At 38.6% G+C, this 12,707-nt stretch overlaps 1 protein-coding gene across 1 annotated transcript in view; it reads right to left on the bottom strand.

The window, feature by feature from the left end:
- Positions 1–12,707, bottom strand: part of dock11 (dedicator of cytokinesis 11) — a 100,697-nt gene that overhangs the window by 49,627 nt on the left and 38,363 nt on the right. Inside the window, exons 19-29 of the mRNA XM_084713130.1 lie at positions 8,650–8,742; positions 5,626–5,749; positions 5,258–5,370; positions 4,907–4,990; positions 4,694–4,783; positions 2,685–2,806; positions 2,513–2,582; positions 2,266–2,391; positions 1,888–1,959; positions 1,268–1,414; positions 843–926 (exon numbers count right to left, since the gene is read on the bottom strand). Of these exons, the coding sequence (XP_084569256.1) occupies positions 843–926; positions 1,268–1,414; positions 1,888–1,959; positions 2,266–2,391; positions 2,513–2,582; positions 2,685–2,806; positions 4,694–4,783; positions 4,907–4,990; positions 5,258–5,370; positions 5,626–5,749; positions 8,650–8,742 (1,125 nt within the window). The remainder of the gene's footprint in view (positions 1–842; positions 927–1,267; positions 1,415–1,887; positions 1,960–2,265; positions 2,392–2,512; positions 2,583–2,684; positions 2,807–4,693; positions 4,784–4,906; positions 4,991–5,257; positions 5,371–5,625; positions 5,750–8,649; positions 8,743–12,707) is intronic.

The following is a 12,707-nucleotide window of genomic DNA, read 5'->3' as shown; positions in this document are numbered from 1 at the left end:
TCGTGAAAAGGGTATTTTCATTTGTGCTTAATTTTGTCTATAGATGTTTAACAGATTATCTATAGAGTATATGTGACAATTCATGAACAGATTCTCAGAATAATTTAGTTGCACTTGAGTTATTCACTCAACCTATGCTATACAAATGTTGGCATGCAAATATTTTAGCATGTCATTTTCATTAATCAATGCTGAACATTTGTAAGCTTTCACTTGCATGTTCCTACACTGGTTAAGTTTCTTTCTTCTTCATTATGGATTTTGTTAAATACGAATATATAAACCCTTTTTTTGTTTTTAACTCAGTAACTATGGAAGTACAGTGAAAACTTGCTGTTTGTTTGTTATTGTCATCATCTGTTACATATATTCTGTGAGATAATCTGTTAAACATCTGCAGACAAAGTGAAACAGCTGAATTTTTGAGGAAGCTGCTGAAATGTGCCAAACACTTTGTAAACTCTGTGAAGAGGAAACGTGGAGGGGAGCAGCTGTGATATGTGAAGGTTCACAGCCATTAAATAGAGGATGATAGTGAACTTAAAATAATACCTTTTTATGTATCTAAGGCTGCTTGTGTTTCGTGAAACACAAGTATGTTCCTGTTATGTTACCCGAGAGGCAAAGGTGTGTAATCTGTACGTACCAAACAAACGTGCGATTTCTCATGTCCTACATCTCTATCTGCAGCAGCAGCACATTTGACAAACTCTCTGACGGAGGACTATCCATATAAAGTGTTACCCGAATGACATTTAGAGTGCAATGAATCGCTTTTTGTTTCTCTTAAGTGTGCAGCTGTCAGGTGCTGCTGGCCCACCGAGGCAGACAATGTACTGTACCTTGGGGTCTTTGAGACCAAAATGGCACATGTAGTGGTTGACCAAGCCAAAGGCAAAGCCCCTGTTCATGACAGTCAGGCACCTCTGAGGAGAGAAAGAAAGTGTGGTTAGGACATATGCTGCTGAGACATGTGAAATCAATGTGATTCTAGACAAAACAAACTAATTTGTGAGACTGAGATCACTGAGATCAAACAGTTGTGTTCTGGAGCGGAGTTAAAAATAAAAACCGTTGCGCAATAATGTCTGACATAGCCATGTAAGAAGCTAAAGGCACTATGAATTGAACAAATTGAGGTTCATAAACTCTCAGAGGGGGAAATTGTCACCATGATAGACAGATTGAAGATGTTTGTCTCCATCAAACAGCCTGTAGTTAAGTTAAATGAGGCTGGTTTCATGTTTTTGCATGTGGTCATTCAGACCTTGATGAAGTTGGCCAGGCTCAGGTTTATGCAGCGAGCCTCCTCCGGGATTTCCATGTGGCGGATGGTGATGTGCGGCATGGTGGACAAGACCAGTGACTGGAGCGCCTGGTGGAAACTGTCGGGGAAGCGCTGGGCCCGTGGCATCTGAAGAGACGGTTGGGACAAACATGTCGTGAGAGATGGCTTGAATTAAAGACATTAAAAAGCTCAAGTGTCAAACAGGCAGAAACATGAAGACAAATTAAAAGAATATAGATAAACTTGGAGGTATACATTGCATCTAAACAGAAGGTAGTTTAAACTTCTCCTTGACTAAAGTGTGCAGCCACATCTGTCGCTTTGCTTACTGCTGGTTCAACCCAGATGAAATGCAGACCCACGGTATGAGAATGTGGAATATGCACACAGCCTGATGAGTCACTGTGTCTCTCCTGAGTGTACGTGATGTTTGTTTAAGTTGACACGGTTTATAGCAACACATGTGGTCTATATTTTTGTGAGGTCAATGCCAGACATCAACGTTTGACATTTAGGTTGAGTCACAGGCAAAAAGTCACATTGGTAAAAACACAGATGTGAAAACATGGTGAAAATCATCTAAAACACGTCATATTAACCTTTATGCGGTTTCCTTCTTGCAGGTACTGGGCCATGGATTTGGCCATGGTTTCAAAGAAGAACCAGGAATACTGTAGGAAGAGATAAAAGAGGACAGTAGTTAGACTTCTATGGCTATTTCCCAATATGTACCTTTCCTTGGAAATTGCAAAGACTGGAAGAAACACAAGCCTAAATGTCACAGATTAGACAAAAGATGAAAACAGAACAAGCAGCTACATGTTACATCCATGTTCTCTGGAAACGGTCAAAACAGAGGTGTGAGAAATGTTCTTTCTGTTTAGAGGACATGAGTAATTTTATAAGCAAGTGTGCCACCTGCTGTTCAACAATGGCACTACAACTGGACCAACGTGACAAAAAGGCAGAGCACCCACCTTGAGCAGCTTGTTGCTGGTGTTAAAATCAGCAGTTTGCTTGAGGGTGGCTGTCACGGCGGTGGCCAGCACCTCGTGCGTGGTCGCTGAGTTCCCTGATGCAGGGTTGTTGGTCACAAACACGTACTGAGAAGAGAAAAAAAACCCACAAATTTATACACACAAGATGTACTTTCAACTGAACTACCAAGTATTTTTTTGTAACTCTCTACACAAGTGCAAGAAAGGTGTAAAATGATTTGGTTACCTTGACAAAAGAGCGCAGGTAGTGTTCCAGGCCCTCCTCGTGACATCTAGACACTATATGTATGATGACACTGAAGGCACAGAGCAGTGCAGTGTTACACAGGGAGAACTTATCTTTATCACTATTAAATATCACAAACTGCAGCCACATTTGAAGCTAGTGATCAACTGACCGCAGAGAGTTGACAGCAATCTCATGGGCTTCTTTGGTTGCTGCTGTGAGCACCTCAAACAGCTGCATCAGAACTGTTGGCAGGAAGTTGATGATTACATGAGTCTCCATGGCGTGCAGGCACTATAGGAGGTAAGAAATAGACGGAAATATAGGAAAGACAAGTACAGCAAGTTCAGACTTGGATTTCAGTGAACCACTGTGTCATAACTTCAAATTTACTTAAATACTGATTCTGGTCTTTGGGTCTTCAAGAAGGTTACTTTAAAGGCAAAACTCTGGTCAGTTTATGGATTAAGATTACAGTTAAAATATGTGACAGAAAGAAAGTTGACAAGTCTGCACAAGGAAATGCTTTAATTCTGAAAATTTCAAGTGACGAAAGTAACACCGCACCACTGTCTTTATTTTCTTTAGTTTGTCAAAGCAAGGAGCCAATTAATTCTTCTGGGGCTGTTTTCACAAAGCCCCTACTCCAAGAAGTTCTCTCTTGTGACGAAATTCCAACAAAATTCGTAGATTCATGATGTTTCCTAAGAATTTCTCCTGAAGGTTAAGTAGGTCCCCATGAAGATAAAAGTTAAAATCCTAAAGCCCCTATGGTGAAAAACTGTTAGAAGCAGGGGGGGGGGGGGGTTAAGAGGGTTAAGAGTTTCTTAAACAGAGAACAAAACAGCAGAAGGACAAAGAAAAGGAGAAATATTCTCCAACCACATGAGTTCATGAAACATCACAGATTAGATCGTACAGAGATGCTTGTGATTGATCCCATTAGAGACGCACAACCAGGCTTGGGTGAGTAACTTTAACAATATATTCTGATACAGTTACTGATTATCTATTAAAAATGTAATCACTGACCTAATCCAAGTATCATAATATCAAAGTAATGCAACTTGATTACTTTTAGTTACCTTTGGAATTAAATTATGAGATTATTTACTTTAATATTTTATGATCATTGATCAAGTTATTACTTAGTTAATAGATGCACATTTAGATTATTAGTGGTAATTATGCACGTTTAAATGGTCTTTTTTAACTTTATGCTATTCATACTTTGCACACAAACTTCAAGTAAACTGACATAAAACATTATTCTGGTCTGAAACATCTGTATTTACCGACACACCATCCTGGTCACCAACATCACCACCTACACTCCCCAAATATTTTTCAGTAGCTAACTAGATTTCTGTGTGGCTAACGTTAGCAGTTGGTCTTACCTGTAAATGTTTCTTTAAATTAGACATTGAGTGGATGGCGTGGATGATGTCAGTATTTTTACAGCTGAAAGCAGAATTGTCACTGTACTGTGATGTTCCTTTTTTCCTGATTTAAAGTGTTAAAAGTGTTGAAATATGTGCACACTGTGAATAGTTGTATATTGTTCTTTATTTTGAAATAAGCTTTAAAATTGTAATCCTGATAAGTAATCCCCATTTTTACTGAATATAATTATAATTAGATTAGTCTTTTTTGTGTAACTATAATAGACTACAGTTACCTTTTTTGTATCCAGATTACATAATCCTGTTACATGTAATCCATCACTCTCAAAGCCTGTGTGCAGCACAATAATGTCAAGAAATAAAAAGGATCACAAAATGCAACAGTAGGTGTATTGTAACCTTCATCAACAGAGTGCTCACACAAACAGTTACTGCACTTTCACAGTCTCATATTCTGACATTTTGTCCACACCTGGACAAAAAGGGCTTCCCCCCATAATATATCAAATATATCAGATGACCAGCATGGTAAATAATTGTAAGCAAATAAATAAGAGCTATCAGCATGTAAACAGGCTACAGCACAAGTAGAACTGTATTTTCTCACATTTTGAGGGCTATTTTAAAGTATGGCTTACCATTAATTCATTCATGGCACAAAATAATATTCATAATTACTGGTAAAGAATCACAAGCTCAACTATGACTGAACTGGAGCTTCACTTATGGAGCCTGAATGTCTGTAAACCGATCTCAGCTCTGCCTCACAGAATCTCACCTTCAGGTACTTGATAAGTTCTGCGGGGTTGCCTTCTGACGTTGTCCTCATCAGCTGGCAGTGCTGGAAGAACTTGTGTAGATGCAGGTCCTGTGGAGGAAACAGAACAATATTACTATCATCTGCACACAGTGTCTTTGTTCAAGCCAGCTTAATGCATACTGTACATCTATGTGGGTATTTAAAGAATGGTTGAAGAATAAAATGTTGTACCTGAGCATATATTGTTGATGCTACATGGGTCCTCACTTTGAACAGTGTTTTGGCATTTTCCACCCACTTTACATCTGGTTGGGACTGTTAAAGTACACACAAACACAAAGCATTTCAGGTTGTTTTGTTCATGAGAGTCTCTCAATGGAGACATAACATACAAACAAACATGTCAATTGGAAGAAAGACGGCGTTAGTCAGCCCTTTAAATGAAAATACTTATCAAAAGACTGAACCAGATATGTACAGCATTTTCTTTCATTTTAGCTTGACTATTAGTGAGATTTGGATAAAGAAAGTGTGACTGTAATGCTCTTCACCAACTCTTGGTTTAAGGGAACAGGGCTGTACCTTCTTGCTGTCCTGACACAGATATCCAGGAGGTAAGTTGGCTGCTACAGGCAGCTGGATCTCCACTGACTGCATCCTCCCCTCCTTTAGCAAAGGCATCCAGGAGTAACCCACTGGAACACATGAAAGCAGCAGTGTTGGCTTTACTGGGCCTCATTATCAGGATAGATAAAATATAATGTAGGCAAAGATATTAAAGATATATAAATAAGTAAAATACTGAAAAGAAAGCAGGATATTGACAATATTGCAACTGTATTAGTTGACTGGAAAAAGTCAGCAGTGTGGTTTGTGTGGTTCTCTTTTCCTTTTGACTAATGTTGCATTCAAGGACACACATAAATAGAGTAATTTCCCAGCAGACTCACCCAGTGACTCCACTCCTTCTCTCTTCTTGCTGCTGGCCTTGCTGCTTGACTCACAGCTGATGTGGTAGAAAGTGAACAGGATGTGGTGTTTCTCATGCATGTGGACCGGCAGCTCAATCTTTACCTGTACAAAGAGGAGCAGGTCGCTGTCTTAAACCTAATAACATCACTTCACTCTTTATACTGACACCAGAATAAGAACAATACTGATACCAACAATAGAGTTGATGTAGTTATTATTTAGTACTATTTGTATCAGCATCAGCAGTTGTCTCAGGCCTTGTTAGTCACACTGTGGATTTTGTCTCATAAAACTCTCCTCTCCCACCCTTTCATAGGCAAAAATAGCTGGAAAGTTTTAGCAACTACTGTGATTTCATATCACTTCTGACTTCACTCTGTTCTGGATTTCAACTAAGATATTCATTATTCATTTTTAGAAAAGTGTAGCTTCATTATCTTTCATCCGCTTTCAGGAATATTTTTTGTTTATTTGTTTCTTTGCTGAATAAACCTGTATAAAATTAAGTGAGACATGTTGTTTACTCTGTTGTCTATCCTGCACAGTGGGTATTGTACTGAACAGTTACATTTTTCAAAGCTTCATTGTGGAAGATCATTTTCAACAGTAAAAGAAAAAATATCCCAATGGCATATCATAATTGTGAGATTTAAAAAATATATTAATGATAATAAAAAAGGATAAAATGATGACTGTGTGTACTTTTGCTCCTCTGGTGATCTGTGAAAAGGTAAAAGTCCATCTCTATTTATGTCATGTCATTACTAAGAAAGAGGCAAGGTAATATGAGATATTTTTTCTTCCTGCTCCTTTGGTTTAAGACAATACAAATCTAAATGAATGAAATAAACTACACTACACTCAAAAAAAGTAAACCAAATCAACGGTACAACTTTTCATTTGCCTGTTTTTGACCTTAAATCAATATTGAGTAATTACTAAAAAAAAAAGGGTTTAGGATCTTGTGTCCCATGTGATACAGCATTAGTGAATCTTTTAAAAACATCCTGAAGTGAAACGTATTAAACACATTATCCACCAGGGGGCAGCAGCAGTGTGGAAATGTATTTTTCCCTGTGTTTCCACATGCTGATTTTCTCAACGGAAGTGACACATACACATACACATACAGATCTAGTAACCAACAAATTCCTAAAGAATGTCATGAATGAAGATCATGACTATCTAATTTATGACATGAGTTTGAATCATTGTCAGTGTGTTAAATGTTCTTGAGAAAGTCAGAGACTTCCTTAAGACTGTGAAAGCTTTTAAAACTGTCTGTGTCCTGAACTGTTGATTTTCTGAAATGCCACAGTTAGAACAATAATAATAATAAAACTTTTTATATATCTCTTTTCAGTGCACTCAAAGATGGTTTAGAGGATAAACAGATAAAGGATCAAGGCAAAAGGTAAAAATCACTCTTGTCCTGTTTGAGCAGAAATTCTCCATGATGTGTGTGGAGGTAAATCCAAGTGAGCGTGCCTCTGTGCGTGCCTGTGTGCATGCGGATGTGTGTGGGGGATTCTTTAAGATCCTAATCCGTTTGATATCGGGGCCATATGGACCCCCTCTGCTCCACCTCTCTAACTTGCTGGACCTCTCTGAGCTCCTGCCTTCCTGTGTGTGTGACTGTTTGACCAGTCTAGTGTGAGATCACAGCTCTACCCAGAGACAGATTTATGGGATTATCTCAGTGCTGGCTGAGGAATTTGAGAACTGAACACAGTGCCATTGCCGCTCCAGTTCCACTTTTTATTAGTTCCTCTTTAGGCTGAGTTCAGTTTGAACCTGGTGAATGAATGATTCTTCAGGTTGTTTCCTTTTTCATTTTAGGTTACACTTTACAATAGAGGGACATTATTTAACATTAATAAATACAGTAATCTGTATGTAATAACATCAGACTGATAAATGTTTTCAACTTTACAATAAGAGTTAAGTTAAACTTATATAACATGCTAAACAATTTCTAGGTTTAGTTGTAAGTTAAGGAATGTCCACATGAAGATAAAAGAGCAGATAAACCACGTCATGAAGACCACGGATTGTGTGCACTGATCTCAACCTCATAAGGTGAGTCATTACCCATAATAAGCTTTTATAAAAAAGTTGTCTCTCAATGAAATGTCCTGGCTATGAACTTAAAGCTACTACAAGAAACTTTCATATTGTGTTGATTTTGGAGGCCTCCATGGACAAAAGCAGTAGTTTTTCCACTGTATTAACCACAAAATATAACATCAAAAAATAAAATTATCTGAATAAAAATCTCTTCCTGTGTCATTTTAACTGGCTAACGTGCCACTCATTGTAACTGTGGCAGGAAAAATGCAAAAACACAAGCTTTAACAGGAAATCCAACCCAGAATTAAAGGTAGAGTCAGTAGGATTTGTCTGAGCTGCTCATAAACACATCAGAAAGTCAAAGTTTTGGGTTAGAGAAACACCTCAAGCACAGCAAAACAGTGGGAAAAAAATGAGGAAATAACAGCATAAGGCAGAGTCTTTGCAGATACAAACACAACCACATACCTCTAGTGGGTTGGAAGTGATCATTAAAAGGGATTATCTAGTCTATACACTGCCTTTCTTTTGTTTGTTTGTTTTTTTGAGGAAAATACTGCATAATGTACCATCAGGGCATCAGTATTAAATTGATACTGTTTCATAACCAGTTAAAATCTCCTTGTAGCTTTAATGACATACATGTTTATTAACATATTCATGAACCATTAACTAATATTAGTTAGCACAACAATTAACTTGTAAACCTTTAAATGTTAACCATTATTACCAGTTACTAATAGCCATTTTACAAACGATCAAATAATATAATGTAATGTAAAAACAGCAAAGGGATAGTTTGGATTACTTGATGTGGGGTTGTATCTGATCCTTATCCATAGTCAGTGTATTACTTGCAGAGGATTCCAGTTGGCAGTTGACAACCTTACTTTGATATAAAACTTGACCCGATAATGAGAAAATCGTCTCACCTCGTCATAAAACTCCGGGCTCTGATTGTGGTGCAGGACGGCAGCATAGGTGCTGGTGGTGAAGAGTGAGTCTCCCGGCTTGCCATAGATGCACTGAAAGAAAAGCAAACACATCAGTCATCCCTCTGATGTCGGGGCACAGCGGTGAGTAAGCGCTCAGAAATGTGTGATTACTGACAATATTTGGGGAAAAGACGGGCTGAGTGTGCAAGCCCTTCATCGTGAAGTGCCGCCAGATTAAACAAAGACTTGAGAAACCAGAAAGGGGAACCTCAAATTATCAAAAGCATGGCCTCTGACTGTACCAGAGGAGCCTTGTCATGAAAAATTATACATATTTTCAGGCCGTACAAAGCACGGTATATCTTACTGTAATTAAAGCAACACACAGTGCCATCCCTCCTCTGATGGATGTCGATGACAGAAAAGCAACAAAGATGGGACAATTATACCACTTTGACTCCACATTTGAAGACATACATATCAATATTTATTTCCAAATGGTGGCTAGAGCCATTGGCAACAACCCTGACACTCCAGGAGATTAAAGCTGTGTTTCATGTCAGACAGGGTGAGGGTTGGGCGATAGGACAAATATATCGGTTATCAGTCATCATCATTTTATTTTGCTACAATTTGCCAGCAAATGTTTAACCTTTTTAGCTTAAAAAATAACTGAAACAGTTAATTCATTATCAAAGTAGTTGAAAACAGTTGAAAACAATCAACTCATTGTTGCAGCTCTAGTGTCAGAGCAGCAGCCAATGCAAGAAGATGTTCTGTGGGAAAAATAAACCTGCGTGGCAAGCTTGACCAGGTCATTATATTGCTAATGAGGGGACAACAAAAGGGAAGAAAAATAACTTCAGACATGTTCAGATGGCTGGTTGGAAACTGTAATTAGGATGCTAACAATTGTAGTCATCTCTAATGAACAATAATGAGCGGTGCGGGCCAGAGGAAGGACAGAGTTCTGGAGCCAACTGATTGAAATTGAGACTGATAGGAGCCAGGATCAGAGAAAAAAAAAATCTGGAGCCTCCGCAGGAGGACGAGAGGCTGGAGGATGGGAGAGGCAGAGAGAGAGAAGAGAGCTCAGTCTGGGAAGAGAGCTGGAGGTGGAGGTGGAGGAAGAGGAAGAGCAGGAGGGGGGGTATTACACAGATTTCAGCAAAGATCTGTTGCTGCAGATCACAAGGTGCAGTAGGTCTGCAGGCAGTGCACGGCGGTGCGTGGTTTGAGTACCACCATGGAAAAACAACCCATTCAGCTGACCCTCAGAGCAGCAAGGTGGCTGATGGGAGTCCTGATTGTCTGACTCAGGATGAGGGTTGAGGAGTGGTTAAAAGAGCTGCACTGGATCTTATCTGTCAGAGTGCCAGTCCTGTTCATACATGTACTGTACCAAACACGACTTAAAAACCATCTTCTACTGGCTGCACTGGTACTGGCACTGGTTTTTGTCAATTTATTGCTATGAGATCATGGTTTAACTTAACCACTGCTAGCTAGCAGTTAAGTTTTTATTCTAAACCTAGATTAAATTTAATGCTGTTGCACCAAAGTTTTCAAATCCAATTTAAACTGTGATCCAGTATTAACATAAAACTTTCACTTGAGGAGGTTCAACTTAAGGTAAAGGAACAGACTCAACCCATTGAGTTTTATCATGTGTCTCTTCTTTCTTTCACTCCATTTGATCTGTTAAAGTTGATCTGTGATGTGCCAGGCAGTCTCTTTTTTCCTTACTATGCTCCTGTCTATTTTTTATTCTTCTGTCACTTGGCCATATTGTTCCATTAATTCAAGTTTAATTCAAGTGTAAGATTTTATTACTTTTTCAGCTGCCACCTTTAAAATCTTGATTTAGTCATTTTAAAGTTTTGGTAATCTCTAATAAGCAATATTTGGTGAAAGTAATCTTCATTAGTGCATCTCAGTCTTTCACTATTTCAGGGGGTAACAGAGGTCAGTGTACCTTCTTCAATTTTCACATTCCTGTTCCTGAAAGCTTCAGAAGAATTTCCTCTCGGTCAGATTTGTGTCTTCTGTAAAACCCTGAGCTTCCGTGGCTGCTGATTAAAATCTCCTGAGAGGTGTGCTGCCGGCTCCTGCTTATTGTTGGTAAACAGATTTCTGCCTCACTGGACTTCAAGCATTGTAGTGTGTGTGTGTGTGTGTGTGTGTGTGTGTGTGTGTGTGTGTGTGTGTGTGTGTGAGAGAGAGAGAGAGCAGTCTACAGCAGCTTAGATATAATACACAAGACTGCAGACTTATCTGTCTGTCTGGACTGAGAGCATCAAGTGTAAATGTTTTGGCGGTTGAAGTCGGAGATTTTTCTGTTTTCCTCCGTCCTTCTGGAAAAGTGAAAAGAAAAACAACCCGCGGCGCTTTGATGACTGTTTCCACCCACAAATATTTGACATGTGTGGCCAGAGAGAAATAGAGAGGAAGAGGAGAGAGAAAAAGAGTGACCATTCATTATCTTCTCCTGCCAGCTATAATAACCAGCTTCTGTGAGCTTTTCCTTTCTCCTCTTCTGGCCCCTCAGCTGCACTCTGACTTCCACTTTGTGAAAAGCAATAAAAAGAAGAGTTTATCATGTGTGAGGCCCCTGCTGTTCGTCAAATTCCACAAGTTTCTGAGACATTTGCACCAGGCTCCTGCTAATCTGTTGAGAATAAAGTGATTGTTTATTTCATCTCCCCAGTCATCAATCTTCTCTTTTCTTCTATCCTCTATTTTATTTCCTTTATTCAGACTAAACCTTACCTGGACTGTATTATTAGGACTGGGCTACATTATCTGACTTTTTTTCCGTTTGTCTGTATATTCTGTTATTTGTGTTTGTACTGTATATTGTCCAGAGCATTTTTTACTTTGCAGCTTACATTGTATTATTGCATTACCCGATACGATTGATTTACTTAAGTATGTCACTTCAAGTGCATATAATTCTAAAAGTATTGAAGTTTCTGTGTTACTTTTTTTTACATATGACAGATCTGTGTGTCTTAGGGACAATGGAAAGAAAAAGAAACTGAGATTTCAGAAATAAAGACAATATTACAACAAATTGTTGTAACATTTTCAGAATAAAGTCTTCATTTCGAGATGAAAAGTTTTATTTTTCTAAAATCTATGAGAAAAACGTCATGATTTTCTGATAATTAAGTCACATGTAGTAGTGGCGGGTAGTATTTTCCCCACTGTGCTCCAGAGGGGTGAACTACATAGCATGATTAATGGTTTAGCAAGGTAGGTGAAGTCTAAAGCCAGAGTTTTCAATGTCATGATGGTGGCTCTCTTTTAACCTAGATGGATCACCATGGTAACTTATGCTGCACACCTAACCTGCTCCAGTTTCAGATTTAATCAGCCGTACAAAGCTCCAGTCTTTAACTAATTATTTTCCTGACGATATCCTCTTCGGGAGTTACAGATTCTCAGCTGAGGGAATATGCTGTAAAGTAGCTGAGCTGTGCGTTCGTAATGTCACCTAATGTCACCGTGTGATGTAATTACAGCAGCACAAACTGTATGTATCATGTGCCACAGGAATCTACATACATTCAGTTTGTGATGCAGAAAATCATTTTTTCCCGTTTGATTCGGGTCATATTAACGCTGTAATTTTTAAACACTGAAAGAAAAATGAAGCGACTGTGGAGTACTTTGAATGGTGTTTTTATACTTGATCCTGACCTGCTGCCAAATCTTACACTGCTGGTACTGCAGCATAGAACACCAAATAAGAAAATGTACTATTTTACTGGTCTTTATCATTTTTCATTTCACTGTGATTTGGCAAAAGCCTAAAGATTTTCCTGTATCCTCATTATGGTTAAGTATCAGACCTAGGTTTAAGAGCTCTTCAAACATGCATTAGGCCATTAGTAATTTTCTGCCTCTTGCCTTATTTGCAGAAACAGTGTGGCTTTTTGCTGTAATTGTGTATATTTTTATATACTTCCATAGTACAGCTGTACAATTAATCACCATAATGTCAAAATCGCAATAAGGCCGAGTATATCCAAATTGCAGAATCAGAAAAATTG

Source organism: Lutjanus erythropterus, chromosome 23 (assembly GCF_056507025.1).
Source record: "Lutjanus erythropterus isolate fLutEry1 chromosome 23, fLutEry1.hap2, whole genome shotgun sequence".
NCBI lineage: Eukaryota > Metazoa > Chordata > Actinopteri > Lutjaniformes > Lutjanidae > Lutjanus > Lutjanus erythropterus.
This window is presented reverse-complemented; position numbering and strand designations above follow the sequence as displayed.